The sequence below is a fragment of the Sphaerulina musiva genome (assembly GCF_000320565.1).
Source record: "Sphaerulina musiva SO2202 unplaced genomic scaffold SEPMUscaffold_2, whole genome shotgun sequence".
Taxonomy (NCBI): domain Eukaryota; kingdom Fungi; phylum Ascomycota; class Dothideomycetes; order Mycosphaerellales; family Mycosphaerellaceae; genus Sphaerulina; species Sphaerulina musiva.
Window position 1 is genome coordinate 2701068 of NW_016017384.1, and position 16246 is coordinate 2717313.

At 51.8% G+C, this 16246-nt stretch overlaps 7 protein-coding genes across 7 annotated transcripts; 4 read left to right on the top strand and 3 right to left on the bottom strand.

The window, feature by feature from the left end:
- The first annotated feature begins 288 nt into the window (after positions 1–288).
- On the top strand, positions 289–1144 carry SEPMUDRAFT_147608 (RmlC-like cupin). Its single transcript, XM_016904410.1, has 2 exons — positions 289–592; positions 664–1144. Exons 1-2 carry the CDS (start codon positions 475–477, stop codon positions 1062–1064), a joined length of 519 nt encoding a protein of 172 aa, XP_016763954.1. The 5' UTR covers positions 289–474; the 3' UTR covers positions 1065–1144.
- A 556-nt stretch (positions 1145–1700) lies between these two features.
- Positions 1701–2765, top strand: SEPMUDRAFT_131440 (uncharacterized protein; the record flags this gene model as incomplete). The annotated part of the gene is made up of 4 exons (XM_016902422.1): positions 1701–1973; positions 2031–2174; positions 2414–2511; positions 2594–2765. The coding sequence occupies exons 1-4, from the start codon at positions 1965–1967 to the stop codon at positions 2763–2765; spliced, it is 423 nt and encodes a 140-aa protein (XP_016763955.1). The 5' UTR covers positions 1701–1964.
- A 90-nt stretch (positions 2766–2855) lies between these two features.
- SEPMUDRAFT_147609 (uncharacterized protein) lies at positions 2856–4069 on the bottom strand. Its single transcript, XM_016904411.1, has one exon. It carries the CDS (start codon positions 3958–3960, stop codon positions 3370–3372), a length of 591 nt encoding a protein of 196 aa, XP_016763956.1. The 5' UTR covers positions 3961–4069; the 3' UTR covers positions 2856–3369.
- Positions 4070–4761: 692 nt separating this feature from the next.
- SEPMUDRAFT_147610 (MFS multidrug transporter) lies at positions 4762–6433 on the top strand. Its single transcript, XM_016904412.1, has one exon. The coding sequence runs from the start codon at positions 4784–4786 to the stop codon at positions 6350–6352; it is 1569 nt and encodes a 522-aa protein (XP_016763957.1). The 5' UTR covers positions 4762–4783; the 3' UTR covers positions 6353–6433.
- A 484-nt stretch (positions 6434–6917) lies between these two features.
- On the top strand, positions 6918–8213 carry SEPMUDRAFT_131443 (uncharacterized protein). The gene is made up of 2 exons (XM_016902423.1): positions 6918–7399; positions 7491–8213. Exons 1-2 carry the CDS (start codon positions 7357–7359, stop codon positions 8093–8095), a joined length of 648 nt encoding a protein of 215 aa, XP_016763958.1. The 5' UTR covers positions 6918–7356; the 3' UTR covers positions 8096–8213.
- Positions 8214–9172: 959 nt separating this feature from the next.
- On the bottom strand, positions 9173–11094 carry SEPMUDRAFT_161935 (uncharacterized protein; the record flags this gene model as incomplete). Its single annotated transcript, XM_016907969.1, has 3 exons — positions 9173–10453; positions 10509–10636; positions 10776–11094. 3 exons carry the CDS (start codon positions 11092–11094, stop codon positions 9173–9175), a joined length of 1728 nt encoding a protein of 575 aa, XP_016763959.1.
- Positions 11095–12094: 1000 nt separating this feature from the next.
- Positions 12095–15467, bottom strand: SEPMUDRAFT_147611 (elongation factor 3). The gene has a single exon (XM_016904413.1). It carries the CDS (start codon positions 15443–15445, stop codon positions 12275–12277), a length of 3171 nt encoding a protein of 1056 aa, XP_016763960.1. The 5' UTR covers positions 15446–15467; the 3' UTR covers positions 12095–12274.
- Positions 15468–16246: the final 779 nt, after the last annotated feature.

Here is a 16246-nt window from a genome sequence, read left to right on the forward strand (position 1 = left end):
GCCCGGCAGAATTTCCGGGACGAAAGTGACGCGAGGAAGGCGCGAGTCACGTGACCATCAGATTGCCGTCTGTTCCTTCCATTTGGACCAGCAATTTGCTCCAGACTGCGGCTCTGCGGACATACCTTACCTGTACCTGATCAAGTAGACTGCAATGTAATTGGCGCTCCATGATGACAGCCACCGTAACTTCTTGGAGCGAGCTCGGTACCGAGTGTGATGCTTGTCGACATATATGCTGGGTTCAACAATATAAATATCCTGGGAACTTTCATCGCAAGACGTGTGGAATAATCAGCAGGCTCTCTAATGTGCAGCGGAGAAAGCGTGGCAAACGGAGCAGTCATTCATTGACCGGCCCCACCAAAGTTCCACAAGAGAGCTGGCCGCCGATAGCTGGGGAACAAGGAGCTGTTCAGACGGGCTTCGTCTACGTCAATCAGTAACGACAGAGATCTCGGAAAGCTGGGCAGAATGGCCGGCCTCGTGGGCGTTCCAGACGTGGACATCAATTTCATCGAAGCAAAAGGAGGAGAGACCTTCAAGCTTGGTCCGATAACCTGTCGCGTTCTGGAGGATGGCTCCCACACGGGTAACTTGCAGCTCAAAGCGTTCCTGACCAGAGCAGATTTTTTCGCTAACATGTTTGAAAACCACTGATAGATAACAGAATTGGTGTAGCAGAGCTGACCATGCCACCCAAGACACCAGGTCCACCACCGCACTGGCACGAGATGCACGACGAGACCTTCTACATCACACAAGGAAGTGTCCGTTTCCACGTCCCCGATACGTCCGAAGAAGGCAGCGACAAGAAAATCATCGACGCCAAAACGGGCGATTACGTGGTCGTGCCGATTCGAGCACCACATACATTCAGCAACCCCAACGACGACGAGGCAAAAATCTTGTTTACCACAACGCCGAGCTTCTACATTAATTACTTTAAACTGTTGAGCAAGTTGGCGAAGCCGGATCAGCCAGTTCCGGCGGAGGTGAATATGCAGGCTATGGCCATGTTCGCAACCATCTTGGCTGATAAGAAGCCGAGGAAGCCGCATTGAGTATGTACCTAGCGGAGATAGTTTCCCGTGAGAAATGAACTGGTATTTTTTCCTCTGAGGTATTTGATTTTGGCGCTCACCTACATAAATTAGAACTAGCGCCCCCCTTTCTCACCGGTTGTGATCAAGGCGGATACGTACATTGATTCTCGGGAGCTACGATAGTACAATTATACGGAAAATGCGGCAATCACTAAAAGGCAGGCACTATATCAATTCATGTCCCTTCCCCGGGATCGAATCGCTTGAGGAAGGACCAAACACGTGCTTTCCTGCAGTGGAACTCTTGCCTGGCATGGGCAGTGTGGAGAAACGACAGGAAGAAAAACTGGCCCCAAAGTACCCCTTAGGTAAGGTAGCCAGCCATCGCTCCTTTCTTCTACAGACATGCAGCATGATATCAAAATATCGAGTTACAGAGCTTGCTCACAGAAGAACTGAGCCCTCCAGCGAGTAGTATCACAAAATGTTCCAGTCGGCAACAGCGGGACGAGGGAAACAAACACAACCTTCACAAGGTACAACGTGGCGTGCTCGATCACGATGGACACGGTGTAACCTTCCCAAATAAGCTCTCAATGGCACAAAATGTTTTCTCGGCAACCCGGTCTTCGCATACGGCATGCCGGAGTTGGTGTGGATTGTGATGCGTCGCCATATGCGAAGAACTCGATCTAGCAAGACATTAGCGCCTAGCATTCATTGCTGCAACGTTCCTCACTGCGACTGGTATGAAGAGCAGGCCAGCAGATAAGGATATGCGGCCTGCCGGGCCCCGCATGGCGAAAGGATTTGACGCTCTTCCCACGAGAAGGTGGATACAGCGCTTGTCGTGCTGAATATTGCACGGTGCGGCTACGCGACATTGCCGTGCTCGGGCGCACGCAATTGTTACCCCTCATGGCCCTCGTGTCACACGGGACTGAAGTTGCCGTGCAAGTGCTCGAATATGACGAAGCCATCTAGCCAGCCGGCCGGATATTTGCAGTAGAGACTGGCGAATATGCAGATGATCATTTGGCCGTGCGCATCAACACCAAGGCCTCATCATCTCTTGAAGGCAGCATCAGGCACATGAATCAAATGCCAGCGCTGGAGCATCGATGCATCGTAAGATCTCGTCCTCCATGTTCGATTTTGATGTCTGTGACCGCAGCAAGATGATAGCACAACGCTCTGGAAGAAGACCACCTTGCGAGTAAGCTCCGATCGCGAAGTGCTCCATCTGGGAACACAATGTCGTAGAGCAGTAGTATAGGTCGGAGATTAATAAATGCAGGAAGCAATGCTCCCCGATGCACGAGTGACGGATGATAGAGTGTTGATATCCCACGACTCTGCCTCCTCAGCACAAAGACACCGATCTGGTTCGTGGCTACCTGCTTGCTGCTAACGGCTGTTACGTGGGAGCGGGTGTGCGCCCTATCATGCGCAAGGACAACATTGAGTAGTGTAGCGTCGCCCTGCTCGTGATTGGTGAGGAGGAGAGCCTCTCGTCTAGGAGGTTGCATGCCGAATCCCGTGAGCAGAGCAGGCAAAGAGCAACTCACGGAGCTGCACATTCGGAACACAGTGCCTATCCAGTATTGCGGTTATCGCGTCCAGCGCGGCGAGCGCGGCTTCGATGAATCCCAAGACGGTTCAAGCTGGACGAGTGTTCGTGGAGCTGCTGGCATTAATTTGGACGTCAGTGGTCCATAATATGTGGGTTTATATTGTTCGAGCTTGAAAATTCCATGCTTTGCACATCGCGGTTCATACAGCCGCGGGCCGTCGTACATTGGTGGCTCGTCTAGTTGCATGCCGAGGCCGGAGCGGCCTAGTTAGCGACCAACCTGGTTGTCACAGCCTTCAGAGGGCTGGTCTGTCGTCCGGTTACGAGGCCGATCTGCTGTTCGGTCTGGACATCATGCAGACTGCAGTCATCGGCCAATCATGTGCATTGTGGTTGGAATGCAGAAAACGCGGGCAATCTTCGATCTCCGCGATGCATTCCCGCGGGTCCAATTTGCAGTCACATAAGGCTAGGAAGCTACTGGTCTCGCGACAGGCATAGCACACAGGGAACAATGTGGTATAGCTGTTGGACGTTTGTACCTCTCATATGGGGAACCTTGCGCCTTTGACTTCACGCCATAAAATCTCTTCTGGCGTGGCGAGCACGACGCCCGAGGCTATTGTGTGATGATCTGGCGATGAGAAGTGACACAGTTTGCTCTGAGTTTCGCTTGATTGCATGAGCACACGGCACACCATCCACAATGCGAGTCATGAAAAGCCTCCGCCTCGGCCTCAGCCTCATATCTCATGCATTCAGTGCCTTGCCGACGAGAGCTTTGCACTCGTCCGTCATGGGGATTTCGAGAGCCAAATCGTGACCCTCATCAGACATCTTGATCCATGTCTTCTTCAGGATCGTGATGATCTTCTGCTCATCGTGCTTCTCCTTGAACTCGTCAAATTGGTCATCCAGAAACACTAGGCATGCCACGTCCTCGAGCACTTGCACCTCCGGCTCGCCCTGTTTCAAGCCTTCCTTCTCGATCAACGCAATGCATCTCTTCACATCGTCCTCCAAGTACCCGTTCTTCTCCAGAATCTCCCCTACGAGCTTGGCCTGCCGCTTTTTCAGGTGCGTCCTCCACGAGTGATAGCCAATCTTAGTCATGGGGAACTGCGATCGAGGCACCTCCCATCGCCGGAAGTGCTGGCCACATATCGCCAGCTTCAAGACGTCAGAAGCCTGCGGCGAGCGCTTTTGCAAGAATTTCTCCATCTTCTCGGAGTAGTGCGATTCATACGCCACCTCATTGCCCTCGGGAGTGGTGATCTTGGTTGGATCCTCATTGTGAGCCTCATAGATGTCCTTGCGCGCTTGATCGTAGTTGCCTCCCATTGTGTCGCCTGAAAATACTGTTGCTGCCGCCGCCGCTGCTGCTGCCCCTTGCTGTAATATCGTGCGCACGTATAATGATTACCTGAGTTTTACCGTAGTCCCTTGAAAAGATTTCTGTGAATGGGTCAAGAACAACAACCAAGTTGAACCAACTATCTTAACATGGACTTCCAAGAAAAGGTACCTCCTAGATCTCACCGGAGCCTCAGGTTGTCCAATCAATACGTGCATGACTTGTAGGCTCTTCTTGGCTGCAGGGAGGTTGCCGCCGGACGGCGGAACCCACTCAGCGCCAATACCAACCTGGCCTGCTGGTGACGACTCTTCTCTCTCTCTCTCCCTCTCCACAACGTCGCGACTACACTCCGCCGAGTCGCTTGCCGCGCTTATGTCGAAAACACAATGCAGTGCGCCGCCGTCCCGTCTGCAAGCACCTGCAGCTGGTGCAGGGAACAGAGACCGACGGCACTGTCTTCTGACCACCAGAAAACGATCCGTCGCGGAGACGCTTATTATGGGCGGAGGGAGGAATGATGCGTACAATGGTGATTTAGGTAATCTGTACTAGCACATGCACACATGGTTTGACTCCTCTCTAGTTTTCTGCTGCTCGCCGTCGGCTCTTGGCCTGTGTGCTCTGCAGTTTGCTAGTAGTAGCTAGTAGGTAGGTAATCCGATGGAGCACTCCATTCAGTACAAGAAGTATGGTACAGTGTACGCTTTCCGGCCCTCCTCTGCATTGCTCCCTTTTTGTTGAGAACACTCTGATCCCCCTCTTCGTCTTTGCTTTGCATTGTTTGTTGCGCGTGTGTTTCTTTTCAATATGGACCAAGACCAGGACATCGACCCCAACCATCGCCACAAGTGGCTGAATTATTCGGAATCCTCGCTGTGTTCGTCGACACCATCGGAGATCGAATCTAGTCACACTACACCCACATACGAGACTCTGGACTGGGACGGTCCCAATGATCCACGCAACCCTTACAACTGGAGTGGCAGGAAGAAATGGGCGACGGCGACTCTGCCTCTCCTCGGTACCTTCGCTCTAACGCTCAACAGTACTGCCCATACTATTGCCGCACGTGAAATCAGTGCCGATTTCAATGTGCTGGATACACCTGACTTCACAAACACCTATTGGACGGTGTTCAGCTGGAGCATCGGCGGAGCGGTCTTCGCGCTATTCCTTCCCTTGCTGGAGGACTTTGGTGTGAGACGCCCGTACATGCTCTTCTACGTCCTGTTCTTCGCCATGGTGATAGCACAGGCATTGGCCCAGAACTTCGCCACGCTGGTCGTTACACGGTTCATTGGCGGTGGTTGTGTGGCCGTCTTGGCCAACACCATCGTAAGTATGATCCCAGATCTCTGGGCGACGGCCGAATACACCAGCTCTCCAGTCGGACTGTACATCCTGCTTTATGTGGCTGGCAATACCTCTGGTCCTGTGTTGTTTGCACCGGTCATGCAGTACATCGGAGACTGGCGCTGGATCTTCTACATTCAGTTGATAGTATACGGCGCAATGGGGCCACTGTACCAGTTTTTGTTGCCCGAAACCCGTGGACACATTCTCCTCGGCTATGAGGCAAAGCGCATTCGGAAAGAGACGGGGAAGCCGGTGTTCACTGCACAACAACGAGATGCACTTCCAATCCGACGACGATTACTTGAGTCAGTGACGAGGCCTCTGTACCTGCTCGGTACTCAGCCCGTCCTGCTTGCCTGCGCAGTCTGGAGTGCATTCGCGTTCGGACTCGTCTTCGCGTTCACGCAGTCCACAGAACAAGTTTTCAGAGAGCTGTACGGTTGGACGTCATATCAGTGCGCATATGTGCAAGCTGCGATTGTAATTGGCGAGATCCTCGCGTGGCCTGTCACTCGGTATGGCAGCCATCTCTACTTCAAGTCTGCAAAGCGAAACCGGGAGCATCCTGGCGAGCCCATACCTGAAGCCAGATTATACATTAGCGTCTTTGGATCTTTTCTAGGAATCACAGCCGGCATGTTTGTGTACGCCTGGACCTCTTACCCGTTCCTCCCCTGGTATGCACCAGCTATCGGGTTGGCCATGGTGGGCTTTGGCATACAGATTGTTGTTTGTGTCATTGCAGATTACGTTGTAGATCTGTATGCAGCATCTGGGTATACTGGCTCTGCAATAGCCGCAGTGGTGGCAGTAGAACAGTCTGTCGCTGCTGCTTTGCCTTTGGCACAGGCCAGCATGTATACCAATCTGGGGTTCCAATGGGCCAGCTCATTACTTGGATTTATTGGATTTTTGTTGGGCTTTATCCCACTGGTGTTCATTTGGCAGGGCAAAAATCTGCGAGCAAAAAGTCCACTCCTCATGGGAAGCGGCGGGCATTCGGTGGGAACGAAGTCATAGCGTTATAGCATAGCAAAAGCGGCTCTGTATAATATTATGGCTCTATAGTAACCTTGTATGACTAGTTCTAATGAGACGAACGGAAACAGCTGCATGTGTCTTCCATTCTGGGCTCTTGGCATTCGGCTAGGGTTTCGTCTTTTCTTGACTTTCTCTCTCCCTCTCTCTCTCTCGCTCTCTCCTTTTCATCCTGAAACACGACAACTAACTGTCAAACATGGCGTCCCTGAACAATGATCAAAGTTGAAGCACGTCTCTATGCACTATGATGAGGCCACTGACGCCATTTCGGCTGAGTCCAGCGAGTTGAAGAGACGCTGCTCACCCATTTCACCGATTCTCACGCAGTCCGGGGCTGCAGACACTGACAGGTGGGCTCTACTTCACTACGATGAAAGCGATCCGCTGCAGTGCACCGCAAAAGCAATCGTTCATCAGGCGACAGACTCCCGCTTGGCCATGACTACTACATTACATGCAAACAGTCCAGGCCCGGCCCACGGGTGGCCGACAATAGTGCATACGGTATAACAAGATTCACCAAAGTATCCGGCGCTTTCTTCTGCAAATTTGCGATGGAGCGCTCGAACGATCGAGTCAAGCCCTCTGGTCCTATATGCTTAATGGGCATTAGGTGCTAGCACCGGGAAGCCCGACAGCGACTGCCTGTTGGCTCTGTTTGCTCACGCGCGGGAGCGTTGAAACTTCTAAATCACCTTGGCTCCCCTCTATTGCGCAAGTTATAGGGCTGCTACCAACGCTCGTGTCAAGCCTCTGCTCCCGCCCATATACTACCGCCGATCGAGCTGCACTTGAACGAACCGGCAGATATTGTGGCTGCCAATAATCTCGCCTCCGCCACAGAATAGGGAGTATCTCTGCGAGAAGCAGCACCACTGATATGACTTCATACGCCAGCAGACAGACTTGTGTGGTTTCTGTCCTCCTCCTCATCGTGTTCCTGCACGTCTCTACACTCCTGGTTGTGGCATATCAAAGACAACATGTTAGTGGAAGCAGCATTCAATAATATGGCGGGCGATAAATGTATGTCTCTGTTGCGCTGTGGAAATCGCAGTCACCACGATCTGAAATGGCACCTATCTGTATACACGAGATGCTCACATTGCATGCGCAGTCCCGACAGCACGTTTCGACACTCTTCTGAAGAAGCTACCTCCCACACCTCCAACGAAGAAACGATACGACGTAATGCCAATCAGACTACCCACACCACGCTCTGGCATGAGACCACACATAATATCAGCATCACCAGATAGCACGGGGAGCGACGACGAGACCCTAGTACCATACGACACATCACCCACCGACACCGACTGGTCCCACAAACGCGACTCTGCATTTCCTTCGCCCAAATCAGACGATTCAGCACCATTAGGTCTCCATGGCACAGCAGTATTCGACGATGTCCGCGAGCAATTTCAAGGCGGAATATCTACACTAGACAATCTACTTCGCTACATGGAACATTCGGGCCCTGCACAATGCAAAGGCTACCGAAGAGGGATATTGACCTTGCTGGCGAACCTCGTCGCAATGGCCAAATGGCTCGTAGCATTCTTGGAACTCGCCCGCACGACCGATAATGATTCGATTTGGACACGAAGTGCTGTGCTCGGACTGCGGGTGGATCTGCATCAGTATTCTTGGAAAGTGATGAAGTTGACTACACTGCTAAAGCAAGTCGGCGCCTATCATGCTCCGAAGTTACAGCTACGATGACCTATGTGTATGTTTTTGGTTGAGTGCAGATGTCAAAGGACGCAGGGACGGACGGATTTTATTTGTTGATGATTGATACCTATACCTCGATGATGTGTGACCGAGGTCGTTCTGGCGTTGTTTTGTGTATTATTTTTTTGTATGATGAGTGGTATATTCCTACTACTAATGTTTACCTCTAAATGAGAGAGTGTCTACCTACCTTTCCCAACGAGAGAGAGAGTGAGAGTACATTGTTCGATTTTTGTGGCCTTTCATCTCAGCTACTACTAACTAAGGCGAACAACCTGGGACCATTCAATTGGATAGACTAGCCTCCCTCCCCCCTTCCCTCTATCGATAATTGACATCTCCATATATAGCTCAAAACACAAAACCTGATCAATGCAATCAATGCAACAAATCCAATCCAATCAATCAACCCAAGTAAAATCCTTACTCAAGTCACTTAATTGAAAGAGAGAAATAACATTCAACTACGAAACAATAGAAAACATAAAATCTCACACCCTCCGATTCAAGTATATATGTACCTTATGTACATAAGGTAAGGTAGGGTAGGGTAGGTGTTTGGTACCTGAGTAATATGTACCTACCAGGTAAGGTAATGTATATAGCCGGCTGACTGACTGAATGACTAAATCGGACTTGAGGGATTAGGAATCTTGGGTCAGGATGGATAGATGGGGACTTGGAGGGGGAGGGAATGAGGCAGACTCCTTGTTTGTTTGTTTGTTTGTTTGTTTTTTTCTTTTCTTTTTTTTTGAGATTATTCTTACAAGCATACCTAAGGTACCTAGGTATCAGTCAAACTATTTTATTATATACAGTCTCTTGGGTCTCTTTTGTTTGCTATCTCTAACTAGGTAGGTATGTACCAGACAAGACTGTTTGCATACCTTACATGTACCTTACTTGTGAGCAGATGTACTGGTGATTAGAGTACTGTTTCTGCTTCTTTTCCTTCCCTTCCTTCCTTCTTTCCCCCACAAAATGTCAACAGACATGCGCACCTCAGTAATCGTCGAGACACCAAGCCAAGCCAATCAAAGAACGCATGAGTACAAAGAGAAGAGATCAAAACGTCTTCGACCAACGCCACTCCTTCCTCGGTCTCTTATACCTATTACTCGAGAGAATACTCGCCACCTCTTGATCATGCAACAACAATCTCTCCTCATAACCTCCTTCAGCAAAAACATCTTCCTTGAAAATATCCGTCGTGCATTTTCCATTGCCTTCAAATTTCCAATGCGCCTCGCGAAGGCCGCCGGGGCTCATGTCGATGGTCATGTTGGGGATGTCGTGTGAAGGGTGTCCATCGATGAGCTTCCATGAATACAAAGGGCCAGCTTGAGCGAGAAAACCTTTCCAGCGAGGTGCGCATTGCGGTTGATATAAATGGGGTGCTTTTTGGAACGTGATGAGGCGCCAGATGAAGGAGAAGATTTTTTGGTGCCAGGCTTGAGGCTCGACGCCTCGGCCTGCGAGGTCCATGCGTGCTCGTACAGAGGAATGGATGTATTCGTTTGTCACACTCAATGGGACTCCCGTGTTCTTGCCTGTGAGGTAGTCTGTCTTTTGATAACGGCCGGGTGTTCGGACTTTGGCGCCTGCTAGGGACTGGGGAAACGTGTTGCTATCATAGACTTTTCCCATTGCCCAACCGTTGTAGTCGTCGAGTCCGGAGTTACTGGCGTAATAGTTGCTCGACTGTCGGAAACACAAGTTGATAAAGTCATCATCAAACCTGATCCAGTCGAGTGGATCGAATGCCTTGTTGGGATCTCGTGTATTGCCACTCAGTTGGTCCATCATCCAGGCAAGCGTGATATTTGCCATCCCGTAGTCATCGTATGACCCTCCCACGTTGGAGTGCGCTCCAGGAAACCAGACTTGCTTCAGATTAGTTGTTCCTGTGTCGTCACGCTCCCATATTGCAGGCGAGAAAGGAAAGCGTCGTTCATCCAAAGCCAGGGCGTGAAAGGCATTCTCAACGGCGTTGCTGAGCCGCGTATCGTACCAGCTATACTCCTTGATAAAGGCAGGCAGAAAGCCCTGGAAGACTGGGTTCACAGGGATACCGAGGGCGCCGACAGTATCCCACACACCGATACATTTGATCTGAGCTTCCTGTGTTAAGCCTAGGGACAACAAATGATTTTTGTACTGCCTCATGTACTCATCGATGGCGCCGACATCCCTGGAATGCGCTATTGCTGGATCTGGTTGGCTTAGTCTTGCATCTAACCTCTCATCTGGATTGGCTCGACAGTATGCGTCCAGGAATCGTGGCTTGTAGCCTGCTACACCGACGTTCTCCCAATCGGAAAAGCATTCGTAGAAATATGGCATCGCCTACAAACAGTCAGTGTCATGATCGTGGAGGAAACTTGTTCGCTTTCGTGGTCACCTTTCGTGTGAGAACGCCGACTGCAGCAATGAAGCCACCCAGACTTCTCGCTGTGAAAGCACCACGCGAGAAACCTATGAGAAATATGGAATCTGGTCCACACAGATGGTCATCGGGAGAATAGTTCACTAACAGGTAAGATGCACAGGATTAGCAAGAAGATATGGGAATGCGAGCGAGCCATCTCAACCATGCCTGTCTTCAAACTCAAGAGCTCCTTCAGACACGGAGGCTACTCCATGGCTTCTTCCCGTCCCTTTGACTTACTGCCTAGAAAGCTGTATGCTTCCCGTATATGTTCTGACAGTCCAATACCGGTCCCTCCTCCAAGAACCTGATCGTAGAGACCGAGACCAGTACCGATACCGCTTTGGTAGTAGACAATTTGAGGATGCTTAGCATCATCTTCGAACATAATCGCTCGTGCGATCCTCGTCACATTCGACGGATTCTGGAGCTTGCCCCCTGAGTAGCCATTGTCGGCGTCCATCCAGGTTCCATCACAGCACACAATGAGCTTCTTGGGAAGCCTGACCTGGCTGTTTGCCAACTGCTCGGTGGGGCGGAAGGTGGTTCCGTCGACCATGGTGAACTATCCGTCCGCGAATAAGCCGTGTAAGAACAATACCTGAAGACAAGGATGTGCTTCGGCGTACTGGCCGTTGATCGAAGCTATGATGAGACCTGGTGTCGTCCCCGAACCTACTGGCCTGGTGTAGTAGTTGTGCAGTGAGAAAGGAGATAACTTAGTTGAGAATGTGAACAACTTCAGTATGTGGAAGAATGGTCGTGCAGTTGCTTAACAATAGAAGGATATAATCATTTACGATGAGGAGGATGCGGCCCCATGGATATGATATGTCAGTTGCAGGCATATGGCCATGGGTCACGAAGATGAGTCTAGTACGTGCATGGGCTGAAGGCGGCTCAGACTCAGAGCGAGAAGCGGGCGGCCTTCCTTTCGTTGCGCGATGCAATATCGGTGAGCACGTTCGACCACGTGCAAGAAGAGCATTGTTTTCAAGTCGCGCTGCATCGAGCATTTCTGCACGAAGGAAGGATCCGGTGAGTGAGTGAGTAAAGTGAGTGAGTAACATGGCTGAGCTGGGCTGAGCATCTCCAACTAGAATAGACCATAGACGAGAGGACGGGCGGTACTGCCGGGCGGCTGAATCCGGTCCAACCATGGCGCGTGTTTTCGAGACCCATTCCACTCCACAGTTCCTGAGGTCTCCTTTTAATATGACAATTCAGCTGGGCTCAGCTGACAGTACCTCCGTAGTAGCGTAGCACACACCTTTGATTGACCGCTGTGGCTGAATGGCTGCCTATTATTGTTGTTGCTCAGCAGCCTTCGCTACCGACCACTCACGGGGCCATGCTGTAGCTACCTGACATCGCTGCCAATTAGGTCAAATTCGTGACGCGGCGAGAATGGTCAGAGATGTAATGATACCGAGCAATGAGGAAGGAGAAGAAGGCGGGAGAAGAGGGAGAGGAAGACGAAGAGGAAGAGGAAGACGAAGAGGAAGAGGAAGAAGAAGAGGAAGAGGTAGAGAAAGAGAAAGGGGAAGAGGAAGAAGAAGCGAGATGCTTTGAACTCATCATTCTCGGAGAGATCTACCGCTCTAGTCATCTAAACTCGTAGGGAATCTCGTCGCTTTTGCATCGTACTGAAAGCACACATAACCTTCCACAGGTTCCCAAAACGCCGTACCTCCATGCATCGTGTCGCTGGCCAAACACACCAAAGTCGCTGACGACATCTAGAAGTCGTCCTCGTCGCTGAATACCTCCTCACCCTTCTTGCGGCGAGCCATACGGTCCTTCTTCTTCTTGCGCAGTTCCGAAGCAGTGAGCTTCTTCGCCTTCTTGGTGTTCTCAATCTTGTTGCCCATAGCATCGAACTTCTCCTCCTCGTCGTCACCCTGAGTCAGACGAGGTCCGGCACCCTGACCTTGCACCCAGTTGTGACCAGATGGAGTCATACGTCCGTCCATGACAGCCCAGACTTCCTCAGTGAGATCCTTGGTGAACTCAGCAGAGTGAGTAATGATGATGACACCACCCTCGAACGACTTGATGGCCTTGGAGAGAGCACCAAGAGAGTCACGGTCGAGGTAGTTGGTAGGCTCGTCGAGGACGATCAAGTGAGGACGCTGCCACGAGCAAGCGGCAAGGACGACCTTGACACGCTGACCACCAGACAGACCACGCATACGCGAGTGAGAGACAAGCTCAGCGTCAAGGCCAAAGTTGGTGCAGTGGGCCTCAATCTCCTTGCGGACAAGAGGGCGGAACTGACCACTGGCAAGCGCCTCCTTTTGATCGACATCAGCCACCATCTTCTGGTGAGACTGGATGAGCTCGTTACGTGGAATCCATGCGTTGTCAGCTGTCATCATCGGTGTCCACTTCTCGTTCTTCATGCCGATGTTGTCACCAAGAGCGAAAGAACACTCGTACTCGTACGAGTTCTTGAACTTTCTTCGCGAGTGAACACCAATGACGCGACGTTGCGAGCCCTCAATCCGGTAGATGCGGTCCATGGCCTTCTCGTCGTCTTCGGTGACGATCTTGTTGGCACGGTCCATGGTCTCGCGATCCTCACCAGTCTGGAAACGCCATTGAATGTACTCCGATGGCGTCTTGTCGAGGTGGTGATCGATGTGTGCGAAAGCGTGCTGCTTGATGTAGGCGATACGGATGTTCTCGTGTTGGTAGACATCACCCTTGGTTGGGATAAGTTCACCCGTGAGGACGTTGACCAAAGTGGACTTTCCAGCACCGTTGGGACCAATGACGGCAATACGGGAGCCGAGCGAGCACTGGAAGGTAACATCCTGAATTTGTGGCTTTGGTGTACCCTCGTATTGGAAGCTCATGTTGCTGACACGAACAATGGCCTTGGCCTTGGTCTTGACACCCTCGAGGAAACCTGGCTCGGGGAACTTGAACTCCATCTCGGAAGCACCGAGCTCGTAGTAAGACTTAGCCGATGGCACGCGCTTGACGAACTCGGAGAGCTTGCCGCGGTAACGCTTCAGCTTGAAGCGCTCGTAGTGGATGACGTGCTGCACCACGTTGTCAAGGAACTTGCTGTCGTGAGAGATGATAATAGATGTGCATGGCGAGGATGTCAGGTAGTCCTCGAGCCACTTCACGTTCTTCACGTCCAAGTGGTTGGTGGGCTCGTCGAGCAGGAGAATGTCAGGCTCGGAGAAGACAGCACGCGCAAGGGCGAGCTTCATCTTCCATCCACCAGAAAGAGCGGTGATGACACCGTTGACTTGCTCTGGCACGAATCCGAAATCGTCGAGAGTCTTGCGGACCTGGTCCTCTGGGATCTTGATGTTTGCCTCTGCGAGCTTCTTCAGCGTCCACTCGATCGTGGTCATCTCAGTGTCGTCAGAGTCCAAATCGTGCTCAACGTAGACAGTCTTGACTTCGCTCTGCTTGGGGAAACCCTCAACCTGCTCGTTGTTGATGGCACGCATGAGAGTGGTCTTGCCGGAACCGTTGGGTCCAAGGAGACCATATCGCTGTCCCTTCTTCAAGCGCAGATGCGTCTGGTTGAGAAGAATCTTGGCGCCGTAGGCCAAGTTGAAGGTGCAGTTGCAAAGGTCGACACCCTCCTCCTCATCGGGCTCAACTTCGTCCTCGGCAAGAGCACCGGGAAGAGAGCGCTTGCGAAGCTGGTCGACAATGCTGGCGGCGTCGTCGCCAACAACTGCGCTAACATATGGGAGCAAGTGTGTTGTCCAGCTGACTGCCTCCACCTCCTTCTCGTCAATAAGCTGGCCACCGATGGCAGCAATGTATTCCACGATGGTGGCGAACTTCTCGACGGTATCCTTGTGCTTGTAGCTGAGAATGTCCTTAAGCTTGGCGAGGACAGTCTCAACATCCGAGTCGTGAGCGACTTCGGGGATCTTGCCGTCCTTAACAGCACCGACACGGATCAAAGTGTCAAGAGCCTGCTTGGTCTTCTCACGGGCCTCGGGGTCAGCCAAGTTCTCGTTGTTGTGGTTGAGTTGTGGCATCAGCTTTGGCAAGAAAGAAGCCACAATGTTGGGATCTTCGACCAGCTTGCACATGTTGTCAATAATGACAGCGGATTTACGCTTGATGGCAGTCTCACGCTCCTTGAGACCACGCTCGAGCAGAGGCACCATGATGGCGAGGGTGGGCTCGTGCACATCGGTGACGAAAGTGGTCGCACCGAGCAAGTGAATCGTCTCGGGGACGTTCTCTGGCTTGGAGATACACTTGATGAGCTCTGGAATGAAGCGCTCGATATCCTTGTTGACAATGAGCGCACACACTTTCTCCATTGTGCTGTATGCCTTCTTCTTGACTTCTGGTTTGGTATCCCACATGGCCTCAGAGACGATGGGGATCAGGTCTGGGACACGGTAGGCAGCCTGTGCGGAAGCGCTCTCGGTGAGAGCCTCGATGCACTCGAGGTCGGTCATCTTTTCGGGCCACTTCTGGGCAGTGCGGATCGAGTTGACAAAGTGTGGAATGAGGAGCTTGACGGCGTTGGCGTTGACAGCCTTGGTGATGGAAATGGCGGCGTCTTGTGCGGCGACCTTGACGGCGGCCATCTTGTCGCCCACGGCGGCGAGCACGGCTGGCAGAAGCTGCACGAGGTATGGCTCGACTGTGACGGAGACATCGGAGTGCTTTGCGATGGTGGCAATGGCTTCGCAGGCGTTTTGTCGGGCGCCAGCGTCCTTCTTGTTGTTCAGCATCTTTTTGAGGCTGTCGACGGCCTTGGTAGGCGCATCGGCCTCCTGGATGTCGCCATTAATGAAGGTGGCAATCTCCTGCGAGGCGCCTTTGGCCTCGTCGGCGGTCTTGGAGACAGAGAGCTTTGTGAGCAGCTGCTCGAGCACCTGGGCGCTGCCGGCGTTCTCCTTTGCCGCTTGAGACATGATGTGTGGGTGAAAAGAGAAGGTGGTGGTTTGGGGGAGACAGAATTTCAGCGAGCGAAACGACTTTTTGTGCGATCGAGGGGCAGCCGGGAGTTTCCGAGATTTCTAGCGTCGCCGCGAATTATTGGTGAAGCCGCCCTGAATTTATCCGCTTTTCTGTCTTTTTTTTCGCCTGGACCGAATCTCTTGTTGTGCCTCACTCACTTTTCAAAATCCAAATTATTGTTGATGCAGCATCCGTGTGGAGGTTTCAGCAAAGCGGTCGTCGACAAATGGAACACTCGAAAACAGGGTGGTGGGTACATGTAGCGAGGGACACAGTAAGCAGACGGGCGTGGTTGCGATGTGGCCACCTGTTGCTACAACTACCACCTGCCTGCCTGAGTTGCCTGACTACAGCAGGTCCACTCTGCGCGCACTGAAAAAATCATTATTTTTGTGTGGCGAAAAGCCGATTTTTAGCTTCTCAGCAACCGTTGTTCGTCACGCTTCTGACTGGTGGAGTAAGCGATGCCCTGCGTCACTCATTGTCTCTTTTGGGATCGACACTTTCTCACTTCTTCTCAACCACACATGCGACAAGTACACTCATCATCACATTCATTCCTCACTAGGAGGTACATCCTCCACGTCAATGCGATCACTTGGACCTCCCAGAAGTCACGGCAGAATGCGAAATGCGTCCACGTGGGAAGACGAACAGAAGACCGACGGCGCAACAATTCAGACTTACATGTACCTCTCTCGTTGCGAGAACGATGTGCACATACAGTAGAACACGAACATGGGCACATGTAGTCC

Excerpts from the sequence above, each read along its gene's own strand:
- SEPMUDRAFT_147608 (XM_016904410.1), top strand. The coding sequence starts at position 475 with ATGGCCGGCCTCGTGGGCGTTCCAGACGTGGACATCAATTTCATCGAA. Across the intron at positions 593-663 it reads GGAGGATGGCTCCCACACGG|ATAACAGAATTGGTGTAGCA; the intron begins GTAACTTGCAGC and ends AACCACTGATAG.
- SEPMUDRAFT_131443 (XM_016902423.1), top strand. The coding sequence starts at position 7,357 with ATGTTAGTGGAAGCAGCATTCAATAATATGGCGGGCGATAAAT. Across the intron at positions 7,400-7,490 it reads TAATATGGCGGGCGATAAAT|TCCCGACAGCACGTTTCGAC; the intron begins GTATGTCTCTGT and ends TTGCATGCGCAG.
- SEPMUDRAFT_147610 (XM_016904412.1), top strand. The coding sequence starts at position 4,784 with ATGGACCAAGACCAGGACATCGACCCCAACCATCGCCACAAGTGGCTG.
- SEPMUDRAFT_147609 (XM_016904411.1), bottom strand. The coding sequence starts at position 3,960 with ATGGGAGGCAACTACGATCAAGCGCGCAAGGACATCTATGAGGCTCAC.
- SEPMUDRAFT_147611 (XM_016904413.1), bottom strand. The coding sequence starts at position 15,445 with ATGTCTCAAGCGGCAAAGGAGAACGCCGGCAGCGCCCAGGTGCTCGAG.